Genomic DNA, 15,799 nt, shown 5'->3' with positions numbered 1-15,799 from the left:
TTTTAATTTATTATAGAGATGAGGTCTCGCCAAGTTGCCCAGGCGGGTCTCGAACCCGCGGGCTCAAGCAGTCGACTCACCTCAGCCTCCCAAAGGCGCGGGATTACAGGCTGCGCCACCGAGCCCGGCTCCAAGTTTGCTTTTCAAGTGACACCAGTCCTCTGGCCAGCTTCTCCTCGCATTCTCCCTGCCTCATCTTTGTCCCAAACACAGCAGAGTCCTTTTGCCGTTTGGCCTCCAGCCTCTGCTCCTCCTCCTCCTCCCCAGGGCTGTGGAGAAGCCTTAGCGTGGACAGAGGGAGCACGGCCTAGTGGTTAGGGCTCGGGCTTCCAAACCAGATGCCGCAGGTTTGAATCCCAGCCCTGCCATGTAACCCTCGGTGAGTCACGACGCATGCCTCTCATCTGGAAAATGGAGTTAATAAGCATTTCCGTCTCTGGGAGTGACTGAGGGCTTGTGGTCCCTGCAGGCACCAAGGATTTCACCCCATTGTTCCTGGAATCATCACGATTACCCAGGGAGGCAGACGCTGTTGCTAACATCACAAGGTCCTGGTGGGGAAACTGAGGCAGCCCACCTGGAAACCCTCTCCCTCCTGGGGAGGCAGGTCTCCTCTGCATTCCCGACAGTAGGAGCCCCCCAGGGCAGACACCAGGGCCTCAGCCAGCACCTGGTGTAGAGGAGGTGGGTACTGACTGTGGGGTGCACGCAGATGCCCACAGCTCTGCCGTTCCTTCACCCGTGTGGGCACAACCTTGTGAGTGCTGTCACGGACCCAGGTCCCACGTTATCCAAAGACTTCTGGGAAAAGGCACATTCCCGGGACCCTTCTCCAGGATCTGCCACCGGCAGGGCTGGGACGGAGCCCAGGAATCTGCGTGTTGTGCGTGCCTCCTGGGGGACCCTGACGGGCACTGGCTCGTCCTGGGAGATCCTGACGGGCACCAGGCTCTTCCTAGGAGGCCCTGATGGCACCAGGCTTGAGCACCTCCCTGGCAAGAAAGCAAGGACCTTTAATGGCATGGGCCTGAGGCCACAGAAGTGCTGGCCTCGCTCGCCTCTTAGGTCATCCCCAGAAGGCCCAGAACGCACGCTGCCAGCTGGCCAGTGGACAGACTACCCCTCCCTGATGGTCTGAGCGGGTGGTCCTTCCCTGACCCGGGCAGCCACACACAGTTTGCTGCCTGGGCGTGCACAGCAGCTGGACGAGCCGAGTCCCCAGGAGGTAGTACCACGCCCAGCCCTCAGTCCCTGCCCAGGAGGGTGGACACAGGTCACTGTGTCCGGGAGTTGGGGTACAGTGCCTCATCCTCGCCCTGACTCCAGACAGAGCCGTGTGACCACCAGGCAGGTCCACTGTGCGTGGGTGGAGAGTGGCTCCATGGCACCTGGGAACATGGAGGCCAATGGTCTCTTCCTCACCCCCGCAGTGGGCACACTGCTGATGCAAGCACGGCTGGCTTCTGTTCTGGGGAGGCACAGGTGTTTCCAGCCTTCTTTCAGGGCCTGATGTCTGGCTGCGTGGAAGCCCCGTCTGCCAGCGGCCTCAGAACTCAAAGCCCAGATGGAACACGCACTCACTCCCTTCCATCTGGCCAAGGCTGCCTCAGGGTCAGAGCGTAGAGGTGCCCCTTGGAGACCACCCAGACAGCGTGCGTGCGGCACTTCCCCCTTCCTCCCAGCTGGGCCCTCCTGTTAGTCACCCGCAGCCACAGCTGGGCTCTGCCCCAGCCGGCGTGCCCTGGGGAAGAAGCCCATGGACTTCCTGGGCACCTGCAGCTCATGCGGAAGTCCCCAGCGGCAGCTGGTCTCATCCCAGGGGCAGGACCGACACAGCCGACGGAGGGCTGGCGTCCATGTGTCTTTCTCTCAGTACAGGAGGGAGCAGGGGCGGCCCCTCCCCTTGCCCAGCCCCGGGTGCTCCTCACCCCCGCCCCCTTGTCCTGTACCCCATGCTGGTGCCGGGGACCCAAGGCCGTGGGAGAGGACAGGAGAGGCTCCTTGGAGCCGAGGAAATCCTGCAGCTCCCAGGCCCCCACACCCAGTGGTGTCGGTGGGCGTCAGTCCAAGCCCTGGAGCAGGAAGGGCTGGAGGTCCCTACACACACTCCAGCACCCTGCGGCCCACCCAAGTGCAAGTTCAAGCCCAGCTCTCGGGCCACCCTTGCGTGGTCTCGGCAGCCTGCCAACCTCAGACCGGTACCTTGGTCTGTTCCACGGGCATGGTAATAACATCACCGACTCTGTCATTGGGAAGAAGAAGAATGAATTCACGGAAAATGCTGAATCCTGGGCCCGGCACTGTCCGTGCTCATGTGTGTTAGATATTATCATTGTTGATTTATTTAGTTCTCACAGTAACTCTTCCCAGGTAGCACAACTGATATCACCAGCGTTTTACAGGTGAGGAAACTGAGACTGAGAAAGTTGAGGAACTAGACTAGGAGTCTCATGGCTCCCAGGGGTAGACCTGGGCTCTGACTGAGGAATCTGGCTCCAACCTCCTCATTCTCCGTCAGAAAATCTTTCAAGAAATGTGGTCACCAGGCACCAGGCCTCGGGCGGGTTTGCAGGGGTCGGTGTGTGATTAGTGAGTCCCGGTAGGGGGCCCAGCTGGGCTGTCCAGCTATAGGGAGCCCAGGACCCCTAGCATGCAGATCTCACCTAGGCAGGGAAGTATTTCTAGAATGAACCTGGAAGACGGTGGGCTTCCTGCAGGGCTGATTGAAAGAAGCCCCTCTGCAGAAGTGGCCAGGGCTGCACTTGACTTTCATGGGCTCCTCCCTCCCTTATAAGAAAACATGAAAAAGGATGTCGGTATCAAGATGAATATCATCCTGGCTGAATAAAAAGTTAAGTTGTTTGTGCTTTTTTTTCCCTTAATTTTGGAAATGGATTCTTGCTATGTTGCCCAGGCTGGTTTCGAACTCCTGGACTCAAGTGATCCTCCCGCCTCAGCCTCCCAAGTAGCTGGAATTGCAGGCGCTCACTGCCTTTGACATAAAAATCAAAATGCACTTCAGTACTAAAAGTTAATGTTTTGTCTTCTGATTTTAAACGACATTAAAACATTTTCACGGGCCCTGAAAGGACCGTTGACCCCTGGCCCTGCGTCCCCGGGGTGGGGAGCAAATCTGAGCAAAGACCTTCCCCTGCCTCAGCCTTTGGTGGTTGGAACCAGCTTCTACGGCAACAGCGTCTTCAGCCACATTGGAGTCGCACTTCTTCGCTCAACAAACACTTGTGCGCCCCTGCGATGTGCCCAGGATGGCTCTAAGCCGTGAGGGTGCAGCCTGAACCGTCTGGAGACTTTGCTGTCCTGCTGCTCACGGTCTCGCGGGAGGAGACAGACCTTGAAGGAGGCCCTGAGCTCGGCAAGTCGGCCCGCCTGCGCTCCCCCGACCCCAGCCGCCGCAGGGAGCAAAAGACCCCATGGGGGGCTGGAGAGACGCCTCCTCGCAGCCCAGGAAGTGCCTGGCCCCTCATCCCCAGGACTCCCGCATCTTGTGCTGGCCTGTGGGGCCCTCCCTGGTCACAGAAGAAGCCACTGGCGGCTCGGGAGGGCCAGGTCACCACCTGCCTCTTCTTGGGTCTGAGAGGGTGTCCAGGGCCTCACCCACCCCACCTCACTCTCCCTCTCTGGAACCCACTTCTCCACCTGCCGGCACTCCGTCTCCTGAGCTTCGAGGTGACGCCACCTCCCTCCCATCGCTGTCTCTTGAAGCTGGCTGAGGCCACATGTGTGTTGGGCGACTGTGCAGAGCCCTGTGGGTTGGGGGAGACGTCCGGCCGTGGATGGATGGGATGGGGCGGTAGGCGTGTCAGGAGGGAAGGACTCATACTGTCCCTCAGCTGTGGCCTCCGGGGGAGGAGTGAACGGGAGAGAGCACCCCGTCTGTAAACCAAGCCCGCAATGCCGGGTTGGTGAGGACCCGCCCGCGGCCTGCTCGGCGCAGCTGGCACCCAGGTGCCTTCACTGCTCTGGCCGCTTCACATCCTGTTTGTTCAGAAGCTGGGGAGGGAGAGGGGAGGAGGCCGTGACCTAGTGAGGGGTCGGTCCTTCCAGGGCTGGACAGGCGGGGGGGCGAGGACGAATGTCACGCATGTTATCTATGTTCTCAGGTGTCACTTCGGCCTCAGTCCATCGAGAGAAGTGGCTGGAATTAGTGTGTTTTTCACAATTAACCAGGAGCATTCTTGGGCTGTGGGCCTGGGAGGGGCAGCTGACAGCCCCAGGCCAGGAAGACAAAGCAGCCACAAGAAAGCAAAGATGCCGGCCTCTCTGTGGGCGGGCTGTGTCCTCCGTGGGCTTCCTGCAGGCACCCCTGTGCTCAGGCCATTGGGGTTTGCCAGCCCCTGCTGGCCCCGGCCCCCACCCCAGAGCCCTATGTCTACTGGCTCACCACTTGGAAGGCCTCAGAGAGTCCCTCCTACCTGGAGACCCAGCAGACCCCTCCGTCCTGCTGGGCATTCTTTCTGAATCTGGAGGGGTCCTTCCTCCCAATACCCACCTCCCAACACTCACCTGAACTCCTTGGCCGATGGTGCAGTGGTGAAGCTCGTGGGCTTGAGCCCTCTTGCCTGGGTGTGGCCTCCCACTCTGCCCTCCTTAGCCACAGGGCCTGGCGAGGTGACTTCACACCTGGGACCTTGCTTTCCTGTTCCCTGAGTTGGGGAGCCTCGACCCCCATGGAGCACTGGCCGTGAACCCAGGAGGGCCTGGGCGTGTTTGCAGCATGAGGACACGCGGCTGTGGTGGCAGAGAACACGGGCTTTGATTTTCAATAGAGCAGGATTCGAATCCTGGCTGAGCCCCTGACCTACTCCAAGGCCTCATGGCTCAACCTCGGTCCCCTCATGGCAAGCCTCTGGTGTCCGTTCCGGGACAGGTGAAGACGGGCTCCCCAGGCGGCTGTGGGCAAGGGGGGCATCCATCTCCGCAGTCCATCGCCCTCAGGAACCCAGGGATTCTGGGAGCAGGTGTGGGCATCCTTACTGTTTGTTCACAAAGCCGTCCCTCTGGGGTTTGGTGTGGGATCATTCCTGACTCTGTATGCTTTTACATTTTTAAAAATTGAGATCTAAGTCAGCTAACATAAAACTTGACATCTTATTTTATTTTATTTATTTATTTATTTGAGTTGGAGTCTCACTCTGTCGCCCAGACTGCAGTGCAATGGCTGCTCCCAGCCACCGCAGCCTCGACCTGGGCTCCGGCGATCCTTCCGCTCAGACTTTCAAGTAGCTGGAGCTACAGGCGCGCGCTACTATGCCTGGCTAATTTTTTGATTTATTGTAGAGATGGGGTCTCGCCAAGTTGCCCAGGTGGGTCTTGAACCCCGGGGGTTTAGGCAATCCACTCACCTCAGCCTCCCAAAGCGCAGGATTACAGGCTGAGCCACTGAGCCCAGCTAAAACTCGCCATTTTAAAGTGTGCAGCTCAGTGATTTTTTTAGTATATTCACATTGCTGTGCAACCACCCATGGTCCAATTCCAGAACATTTCCATCACCTGAAATGCCCACCAGCAGTCACTCCCTGCTCCCCTCCCCCAGTCCCAGGCGAACACTCGCGGTGGACTTACCTGTTCCGGACATTTCGCATAGACAGAGTCATCCCGTCCGACTTCTGGGGCTGGCTTCTTTGACTTGGCATAACGTTGTCGAGGTGTGTTCATGCAGCATGGATCAGAGCTGCCTTCCTTGTTGCCACATGATATTCCAGCGTGTGGGGGTTTATCCAGTCATTCATTTGATAGGCACTTGGGTTGATTCCACTTTCTGGCTATTATAAATAATGCTGCTGCAGATGCACGTGTACGAGTTTTTGTGTGCACGGGTTTTCAGGAGTGAGAGTGTTGGACTATATGTGACCCCATGGTGAGGCGGTGCCAGCCTATCTTCTGTATCCTTGTGTTTTGTTGAAGGTGAAGGGTCTGCTGTGCTGCCTTCCGGCCTCTAGGTTGGAAGCCTGAATCTTTTCCCAAACTTCGTGACTGAGGGGAGGAATCTGGACCCGCCATCACAGTGCCTGCTCCAGGCCAGGCTCAAGATAACTGGCACTGGGCTACCTGTCCTCAAGTCGTCAAGAGAGGGTCAAGAACAACCCAGAATACCACCAGCTCAGACTAAGCAATCAAGGGGTTAATCATCTTGGTAGCTGGGGTGAGAATGTGGGCTGCAGGACTGGCTCGATCCAGTAATATCATGAGAGACCCGGGCTGTCTACTCTCTAACAGGGCAGCCTCATTTGGAAATACGGTCTCCTTGTCGTCCCCAGACAGTGGCCGTCTCTGGGACTCCATCCATCTTTCTTCCTCAGTCTTGTCTACAGAGGGAGAGAAGGATTCTTCTGGATGCCAGAGTACGGAGAAGTTTCTTTCCTAGAAACTGCCAGGATACTTCTCTTTCATTCATTGGCTGAGCTGGGTCACGTGCTCATCCCTGAACTAACCCCTGTAGCCGAAGGATTAGTTGCCTTTTACTAAACCACAAGCCCCACTTCTGAGGCTCAAGGCACAACGGCCCTGCCAGACACTGGACTGGTCGCCAAGAAAAGATGAGGCTACTGGCATCATCCCCGTTTTACAGGCGAGAAAGTTGAGGCTGCGGCGTGCGATGTCGCCTCCCTCGGCCCACCCGGGCTGGTGTGGCCTGTTTGAGTTGAAGCTCCCTTGCGCACCTTCTCCCCTCCTCCACCCCACCACGTCTCAGCTGAGGTTGAGGTCCCAGACACGGTTGTCCTGACAGCCGCAAGGGCGAGCCAGACGCCCTCACTCGGAGGCGCAGGGAGAGCGGCAGCAGGCTTGGATGTGAGGTATCTGGAACGGTCTCAGGGTTTCAGGGTAGGCATTTTTATTTTGCCCTAAAAGCCTTCCAGGGGGGAAGCACAGTTCCTCGGGCCTCAGCTTTAATGGTTTCTTTTATAGAATCATTCAAATTATAGATGGGTGAACTCGAGGAAACCTTGCTCAAGAATGTGGCAGGGCCGAAAGTTAAAAGGGACCAAGACACAGTCGTGGCGGAGGGGGACACATGTTCCTTTAAACGTGCATTGTTAAAAAACCAGAGCAAGCCCCCTGGTGCTGATCCGGCACTGGGAGGCCGGGTTTCTTGACTTCTGGCCCGACTGGGGGACTCCAGGTGAAGTTAATTCCAGATGTGGATGGGCTGGGGCCCTCCAGAAGCCATTGCTTTTGCTGGGCGGTGACCCTTCTCACCTAACTCGGGGCCATCGTGTCTGCAGTCACTAGACGTCCCGACTCAGCCAGCCTGATCTGGGTTCAAATTCTGCTGTCACTCCCAAGTGTTTTCAGACAGGTGACTCAGCCTCTCTGAGCTTGCTCTGTCATAAGTAAGATAGGCTTTGTTTCTGTTGGATGCTTCTTTCTTTTCTGGAATACTCATCACCAAGCACAATATGACACCTTGTTGTCAGCAAAGAGATAGACAGCCCGTCTCAGACCCTGGGGTAGAGCTCAGAACACAAGACACTCTTTCAAGGCCACTCTCTTCCCCTAGTTTCCGGGACCCCCCTGCCCTCTGGTGCCCCCCTTCCAAGCTCCTTCCGGATCCTTCCTTCCTGGGCACCCCTGTGCAATCTCTGTCGTGTTGCCCTGGCCTCTCGGGAAGAGAGGGCACCTGGGCTCAACCTTCATGTCACTTATCTGGCGACATGCTCTCCCAGGTGAGCTTCCAGTCTCCTGGCCTGAAGCCCCACCTCTGTGCCAAGGACTCCAAGTTTATCTCGCCAGCCAGAATGGTGCCCTGAGCCAGCATGTACCGAGCACTTACGATGTGCAGAGTTCTTCTCCAAGCTACATCTGCTTGTTGAACACATGACCAAGGCAGGACTCGGAACCCAGGAGGTCTGGCCGGGGCCGTGCTGTCTCCCTCAGTGGGCCAGAGTTCACCTCTTCCTATCGATCGATCAACTGATGGATGAAGCTCATGCTGGGACAGTCTGCTGCCTGCCCGGCAGCTTCCTATGGGTGCCGCTAAGCCAAACTGCATTTCGCCTTCCACCTCCACACCTCCACTTATTCTCCACACCCAGCCCCTGCCTCAGTTTCCCCACCCTCTCCCAAGGCTTAGGCCGAGAGCTTGCCAGTCTCACGACTCTTTCTCACACCTTGTACAATCCCTCAGTGAATTCAGTCTGACACGTTTCTGTTGGAGGTTGTGTTCTAGTTATTTGAGGTGTTCCCATTAGGGGAAACCGTGTAAAAGGCACGGCCAACTCCTGATGGATTGTTTCTGCAGCTTTCTGTGAATCTGTCATTATCTCACAACAGAGAGTTAATCTGGATTTGTAAAGCCCTCAAGGATCTGGCACTTCTCACCAGCCTCACCCCTGCTCTGCATCGGTCTTCTGTAGGCTGGACTGCTGTCACCTGCCTGCCTGGTCTTTTAAGAACAACTGACACTTGCACCTCGGTGGCACTCACAGAGTGTTGTGGTCTCACCTAGAGCTGCTGTGGACAGGGTCTGCACACTAGGTGGCTTAAACAAGCAGGGCTTTCTCCTCCCGACTGGAGGCTGAAGTTCATCGTCAAGGTATCCCAGGGTCATGCTTCCTGGACCTCCAAGGAAGACTTGTTCCTGGCCTCTTCCAGCTCTGGGGCTCCTGGCAGTCATTGGCATGTCTTGGCCTGTCCTCAGAACTGTCTTCTGTACGCGTGTGTTTGAGTCTCTGTGTCTTTATGTGACCTTCTGTCATTATACGGAGGCCCATCCTGATCCAGTGTCACCTTAGTTGATGACAGCATATCTGCAGACACCATCTCCAGACAAGGTCACGTCCTGAGGTTCCAGGTGGACATGAGTTTGGGGGACACCAATCAGCTCCGCACACAGTGTCAAGGCGAGCAGGCGCCTGCTGATGCGGCAGGAACTGGCCGGCCTCGTGCCCCTGCGGCCCCTCCCCAGGGTCCCACCTGGCCCTGCCCCTGCAACAGGCCTCCTCACCCGCCTCCAAGCTTGCCTCTGTGGTTCCCTCTGCTGGGATAGCGCTTTCCCCAAAGCTCTGTGGCTCCCTAGCTTGTGGCTACCGGGGTCTCTGCCCAGGTGGCCCTTCAATATCACTAGGGCTATTTGCAGCTGCAGCCCCTTCTTAGCCCAGAGCGAGGTTGCCCTACCCAAATGCGGTGGATCACATGACCTGCTTTGGCTAGTGAAATGTGGGCTGCACTTGGCGGGACCTGGGCCTTCCCCCCCCCGCCCCATGCACACGCACACGCACGTATCCGTGTGTTTCCCCCATCCCCATCAGCACGAAAGTCCAGGGAACTGGGTGATTTCCCAGCCGTGCTCCCAGCTGGCTCCAGCCCCTAAAACTGTGCCACCCTAGAGCAGGTGCTCAGCTGACACCCGCTGGAGAGGAAATGGCAAATGCGGGCAGATCGCGGGGCTCGGTGTCGTGTGGCCCTGGCCTGCTCCCACCTCCTGGTGACCCTCTTCCGTGGCTTGGCTGCTTCCCGTCCAGGGCAGAGCATCAACCCCAAGTTGGCGGGCCTGATCGGGCGGCACGGGCCACAGAACAAGCAACCCTTCATGGTGGCGTTCTTCAAGGCCACGGAGGTCCACTTCCGCAGCATCCGGTCAGCGGGCAGCAAGCAGCGCAGCCAGAACCGCTCCAAGACGCCCAAGAACCAAGAGGCCCTGCGGATGGCCAACGTGGCAGGTACGCGGGCACGAGGGTTCATGTCCATGCTCACTGGGGGGCTCAAAGCAAACCCAGGGAGTGAATCCCCCAACCCCTCTGCACAGAGCTCACCACCCTGATTCTGTGCAAGTTGCAGGTCAACTTAGAAATTCTAGTAGCAAAACATCCCTAGAACATGATGCCAGTTGTCTAAGTAGACAAAAATGGCCACAGCCATGAAGGAAACCAGTGAGGGCATGCGGAGAAGCCTTCCAGAGGGGTACCCTTGGTGGAGGGTGGGGAGAGGGCAAGGAAGGAGAAAGCGGGGGAAGAGTTTGCTGAGTCTTTAATTTTCTTTCCTAAGGTGAAACATATTGGAAACTCATGGCCAAACTTCATACGGGTGGTAGGTTTTAAAAAGACTATTTGGGACACTTCTAGGTTTGTTTGCCATATTTCTTTACTATAGAGAAGAACTTAGAAATAAAGGTAACGTTTTTGTTGTGAGCCATTCAAAGATGAACACACAGAGGTGAATGAATGCATGGTCCCAAGGAGACTTCCAGGGGCTACAGCGTGTGGGCCCCTTCTGCAGGCAGAGCTGTCAGCCCATGGGCTTGTGTGGTCGTTGACCCCCCAGCCAAGGGCCTGCTGAGTCCCTTTTTCGTGTTCGGGGCCCCTCCAGGCCGGGCCCTGGGGAGCTCATTCCCACAGGCAGGAGGTGGCTGTCACTCACATCCGTAAATTATAACAGGCACAGTCAGGCAGAGGCCTGGGCACCCACCCTTTCCAAGGGGCACAGACCAGACTTCCCCACAGGAAGGGAGCCCGGGGCTCTGGGCTGAGCGGGCGCCCAGAGGCTGGTCTGGGGGGGCGTGCTCCGGGCAGTGGGACCTGCAGGGCAGAGGCTGGGCAGGGAGGTGGCCTGCTACATTGAAGAGGGGGAGGGGGCCGTGGTGGCTGGCAGGGAAGAGGTGTGAGTGAGGCTGGTGCAATGGGGAGGCACATGGAAACTTCCTCCCAAGCAGGTCCGAGTGTCGACTAGTGGCGATAGGATCCTTCCTGCCGCTCTAAGAAAGACGGGAGTGGGTGGGGATCTGAGCCCGGAGTCCTGCGTGCTTGAGGTTTCTGCAAGTCAGCCAGGCAGGAAGTGCTGGCAGGTACCAGCCCAGCAGAGACACCTGTGTCTTGGCTCCATCAGGTGGCCTGTTCAGGCATCCTGCCAGGAACTGGGGGAGAGGTGTGGGGGGGGAGTCTCAGTTGGAGTTCAACATTGCAACCCCTAACAATTCCCCCTCCCCCCATCCATTTACGTGGACAGACGGGCTCTCACTCCTGCATGGCAGAAACCTGGTGCGTGGAGTCGGCCTTGGTCCCGGGCCTCTCTCCTCCCTGTCCTGCTGTAAGTCCCTCTAAGCCCTGCCTGGAAATCTGGTAACAGTCTACTGAGGCCCATGCCCCACCCTGGGCTTAGTGAGGCAGAATCTGAGTATGTGTGTGCACATGAGTGTGTTCATGTGTGTCAGTGTGTGTGTTGTGTGTGTGTACATGTGTACCCATGTATTTGTGCCTGTCTGATTCTCTCCCTGCCACGTGCTGGGCAAGGGGTCCGTGTGGGGCCACACAAGTTGTGCCCTCTCCAGCAGGGCCCCGTGGACTGCAGGACATGCCCCATCATGCCACCACCTGGCCAGGCTTCCCCCCGGGCGTCCAGCTGCTCCTCAGATGGTGCGGTTTGGGGTTGAGGCTCTGGGCCCCCAGCCTGCCTCCCTCCACTTCCGCCCCCCACGACGTGTGGACCCACCCCTTGGCAGGCAGCCGCCTTCTCCAGATGACCCGCGGGGGCAAGAGCAAGGTCCAAGAGCCGTCGTGGCCGTTGATTACTCCGGCGGGCTTGTGGGGGCGGAGGAGTCCACGGCCCTGGCACCGGTACTACCTCCTGCTTGCTGGCCTCTTGTGTCTGGGGCAGCTGGGACAGGGTTGGAGGGCCGGGACTGGGGTCTCTGCTTGGCTCCTGTCTTGTTTTCCTGCTGAGTAGAAGGGGTCACAGGGATACCAGGCGTCCCGGCCTCCGTCTCCCGGGGCAGCCATGAAGTGCAGGGCAGGTGTCTGGGGTCTGGAGAGCAGGGCCATTGCCTACCCCTGCCCACATGCCATAGCTAGCTTTGTGAGCTGTGGTCTGTTGGACCTTGGGTTTGAACATGACACCAAGTACCACTGCTTGACTTTAAGGCAGGGCTGGGGAGAGTGGCGCTTAGGCCATAACTCGCCCCTCCTCTGCTCATGGCAGACATTGTGAATCAATCATGGCACACCAAGCAGTCAACAGTGCCCCTGGCCTGAGCTAGCTGCTTCACCTGATGTCCCTGGGCTGAGGGACTGCTCCCTCCCTCTCACCTTCTGCCTCCCCATGGGGGAGAGAGACCTGTGGTCGGGCGCTGCTGCCTGCGGCCCTGGGCACTGGCGCGGCGTGCCAGATGCTGCCTGAGGGTTTTCAGCGTCTACTCCAGACTGAGTAGTTGAGCTGTTTGGGCTCTTCCTGCTGGTTCCTTGACCTTGACCCTTGCATGTGGAGGACGTCCAGGGCCAAGGGAGGACCCTGCTGCCTAGGGCTGGCTCTCCCTCCTGGCTCTGCTGCTTTGGGGCTGAAACAGGGGCCTCAGGACTCCACTGCTGCCTCCACCCTCCTGGAAACCCTGAGGCGTCGGGTTGAAAAGTCAATCTTTGAATGACCGAACAAACAAGTATACCAGGCTCACAGGCCATGAGGCCTGAGCACCCAGAGGCCAGCACCTGCCCCAGCCTTCACTGAGGTCACGTCACAGAATCTGTGTTTCTCGGGGACAGATATTTGCAGTTGTTGTAATTGACTGAGTGTAATGTTCCTGTTGGCGTGTATGTCTTTAAAAACTACTTTTCCGAATTCAGACCTGGGTTTCCCACCAGAGTCCCCAGGAGGCCACCCCCAGGTCCCTTGGAAGGAGGGGTAATGGGGACTGGCTGTGTCTGAATCTCCCACCACAGGCCAGGGGAGCGAGGTGGGCCTTAGGCTCCTTCTGGGCTGCCCTCTCCATCCTGTGGGATGTCTCCTCTTCCTCCACTACCTCCCTGACCTGTCCTTTGCTTGAGTGCCTTTGTATCCACTGCACAAACACAGGGGACATGAGGGTTTGGGGACTTACCAGTGACTCCACGAGGCCACTTGGAGGAAATAACATCAGAGCCACGGCTTGAACATCGAGTAGGAGCCAGACACAAGAAAGACTGTAGGAAGGAGCAGTCCAGACAGGGGAGACAGCAAGTGTAGAGGCCCTGGCGTGGTCATGAGCTGGGTGGACACAGAGCTGGTGTGACTGGTGGCTGATTGTTCAGGGGTCAGAGCCACATGGGGCCTGCTGGGCCATGGTCCCGCTCTGAGTATAACGGAGAGACCTGGAGAGTTTTAGGTCAGGTAAGTCAGGTCGTCAGTAAGAAAAAATCAATCCCTGTAGCTATGGGGTAAAAGAAGACTATAGTGTGTGTGCGTGTGGGAGACAGACAGGCAGACAGAAGGATTTCTGCAGTGTTTACAAGTGCTCCGTCCCTGACCCAGATGCTTATAAACTTACGTGCTTTGGGAAAACCCCCAAGAATAATTTCCACTCCTCAAAGAACCCTCAGGAGCGTGTTTTTCTGGAAGGTCAGTGGGATATGACTCTCCGCCCTCTCGTTTCTACTTGGTGGGAGGGGTGATGGAGAATCTATCACTCCCTGCCCCTCCAGAGACATGGGTGTCTCGGGGTGGGCCAGCCCCCCAGGTCTAGGCTGTTTCAAGCAGACCTCCTGCAGCTGTGGTGGGCTGTGGGTGGGCTTCAGTTGCCTGTGGAATCTGGGCAGATGTCGGCATGTCAGCCACACGTGTGTATAAAACACGCCCACACAGGCAGAAGGATCCAGAGTGCTGTGAGTGCTGATGGCCCAGGAGAGGGGATGGGGCCCGGGCATCTCCCTTGCTAGGGCAGAAAGGAGTCTTTAGGCTACAGGACCTCAAAGTGGCTTTTGGGTTAGAAAATCCCCCCTCTGGCTGTCTGCGTTTGGGGCTCCCACCCCCATCACCCCCCACTGCCCGAGACAGGGACTCACGTGTGTTTCTCTCTCCTCCCTGGGTCCTGCGTCCTCACTTCCACATCAACACAGAAAATAGCAGCGGCGACCAGCGGCAGGCGTGTCGGAAGCACGAACTGTACGTCAGCTTCCGTGACCTGGGCTGGCAGGTGAGGGGCCAGGCGGGCCTGTCCCGGGCAGGGGTCTGCGCTGTGGCGAGTCACACTTCTCACCCCGCCATTCAGGGCTCCTGGCACCGAGAAGTCTGACCGGGGGAGGGTGCAGGGATCTCATGATGTCCTAGAGCAGAAGTGTGGCTGAGGCTCAAGCCAGAACCCAGACCCTTTGGATCCAAGCCCCATTCTCCACGGCACCCTGTGCCCACCCTGCGTGTGTGGGAGTCCGGCTGCCCAGGAAGCAGTATTCCCCTCTGCCCTATCTGGGACCAGGCCAGGGTAGAGAGGAGCCCTAGAAAAGAAGCCGGAGCTGTGCAATCTGCCAAGTCCCCCCACGAGTCCTGCTGGGACATGCACATGGCAACTGTTCTAGGCTCTGTGCGGCATTCCAGGCCCTGTCCTGGGCATGAGAGATGCATCAGAACATTGCAATGTGTCTGCCCCGTGGAACTCAAATATCCCAGCACAGGGCATTGTCTTGAGGCCAGGAGGGCAGCTGGTGGGGTTGACCTGCCCTCAGGGAGCCTGTCGTTCAGGGAAGAGTTCAGAGTCTTCCCTGGGAGTATGTATCCCCAGACACCGGCAGGGCCCTCCTGTGAGTCTGTCTTCAGGACCGATGACCGATTCCTCGGAAGTCTGACTGCGGGACTGAGACCATGTTCACGCTCTAAGGGTGCTGGGCAGGGCTTGTGTTCTGTTACTGGGACTCCACAAACTCCAGGGGCCTCTGCTGGAAGATTCCACGCACTTAAGCATCACAGTGGAGGTCAGGCTCGGTGGCTCAGCTTGTAATCCCAACACTTTGGGAGGCCAAGACGAGTGGACTACCTGAGCCCGTGGGTTCAAGACCAGCCCAGGCAACTTGGAAAGACCTCCTCTTTCCAATAAATCAAAAATTAGCCAGACACGGTCGCCCATGTCTGTAGTTCCGCCTACTTGGAGGGCTGGGGCGGAAGGATCACCCTAGCCCAACAGATCAACGCTAGGGTGGCTGTGAGTGTGCCACTGCACTCCAGCCTGGGCGACAGAGTGAGACTTCAACTCAAAAAAATAAAAAGAATCACAGGGAGTGTGTCGATGGCTTGAACAACATTTCCGTGCCACCCGGTCCCTAGAGGCAAACGTGGCGCGTGGGTCCCTGATGGGGCAGCAGGCACTGGGTTCTCACCAAGCTAGTGTGGGCTAGGAGCCTCTCGGGCAGGTGGGCTCACTGAGGCACGGGGGTCCTCCTTAAGGCAAACTGCCCGTGTGTGGCCAGCGAGTGCTGGTGTAGGTGAGACCAGGTCTGGGTTCTTAATGCCTAGGACCTCCTCGCTCTGCCGTCTCCTGCCTGGGAGACAGCCACCGTCGTGGCCATTCTGGGCCTGGCCAGCCCATGGGGTCTTTCCCTCATCTTTACTTTTAAGAGAGGAGGTCTCTGTTGTCCAGGTTGGAGTGCGATGGACTATCATCGCTCACCACAGCTTGGCCCTCCCGGGCTCAGGCGATCCTCCCACCTTGGCCTCCTGAGTAACTGGGACACGCGTCTGGCCGGCATGGAGGCCGGACGCTGGGCCCGGCTCTCCGGTGGTTCCGGAGTGCAGCCTCCCCAGGCACTCACTCCCTGCCTCTCCTCCCGCAGGACTGGATCATCGCGCCCGAGGGCTACGCCGCCTACTACTGCGAGGGCGAGTGCGCCTTCCCTCTGAACTCCTACATGAACGCCACCAACCACGCCATCGTGCAGACGCTGGTGGGTGGGGTGCTGCTCTGGGCGTGGTCGGCGGGCGGGGTGTGGCCGGAGTAGATGCCATGACTCGCATGGGACCTTGGCTCCCTAAAATACCCCAGAATATCAACATATTATATCAAAGATTACATTTTATGACTGCATTGGCATAAAGATGAATGTAATCTTCG

General features: G+C 57.9%; 1 protein-coding gene across 1 annotated transcript in view; it reads left to right on the top strand.

The window, feature by feature from the left end:
• The window catches only part of BMP7 (bone morphogenetic protein 7), an 84,370-nt gene that overhangs the window by 65,943 nt on the left and 2,628 nt on the right, over positions 1-15,799 (top strand). The window contains exons 4-6 of the mRNA XM_008054404.1: positions 9,483-9,680; positions 13,818-13,894; positions 15,522-15,632. Coding sequence (XP_008052595.1) covers positions 9,483-9,680; positions 13,818-13,894; positions 15,522-15,632 — 386 coding nt within the window. The remainder of the gene's footprint in view (positions 1-9,482; positions 9,681-13,817; positions 13,895-15,521; positions 15,633-15,799) is intronic.

The sequence above is a fragment of the Carlito syrichta genome, unplaced genomic scaffold (assembly GCF_000164805.1).
Source record: "Carlito syrichta isolate Samal-C Ts95f unplaced genomic scaffold, Tarsius_syrichta-2.0.1 Scaffold290134, whole genome shotgun sequence".
Taxonomy (NCBI): domain Eukaryota; kingdom Metazoa; phylum Chordata; class Mammalia; order Primates; family Tarsiidae; genus Carlito; species Carlito syrichta.
Note: the sequence above shows the minus strand (reverse complement) of the source record. Positions and strands in the feature narration are given on the sequence as shown.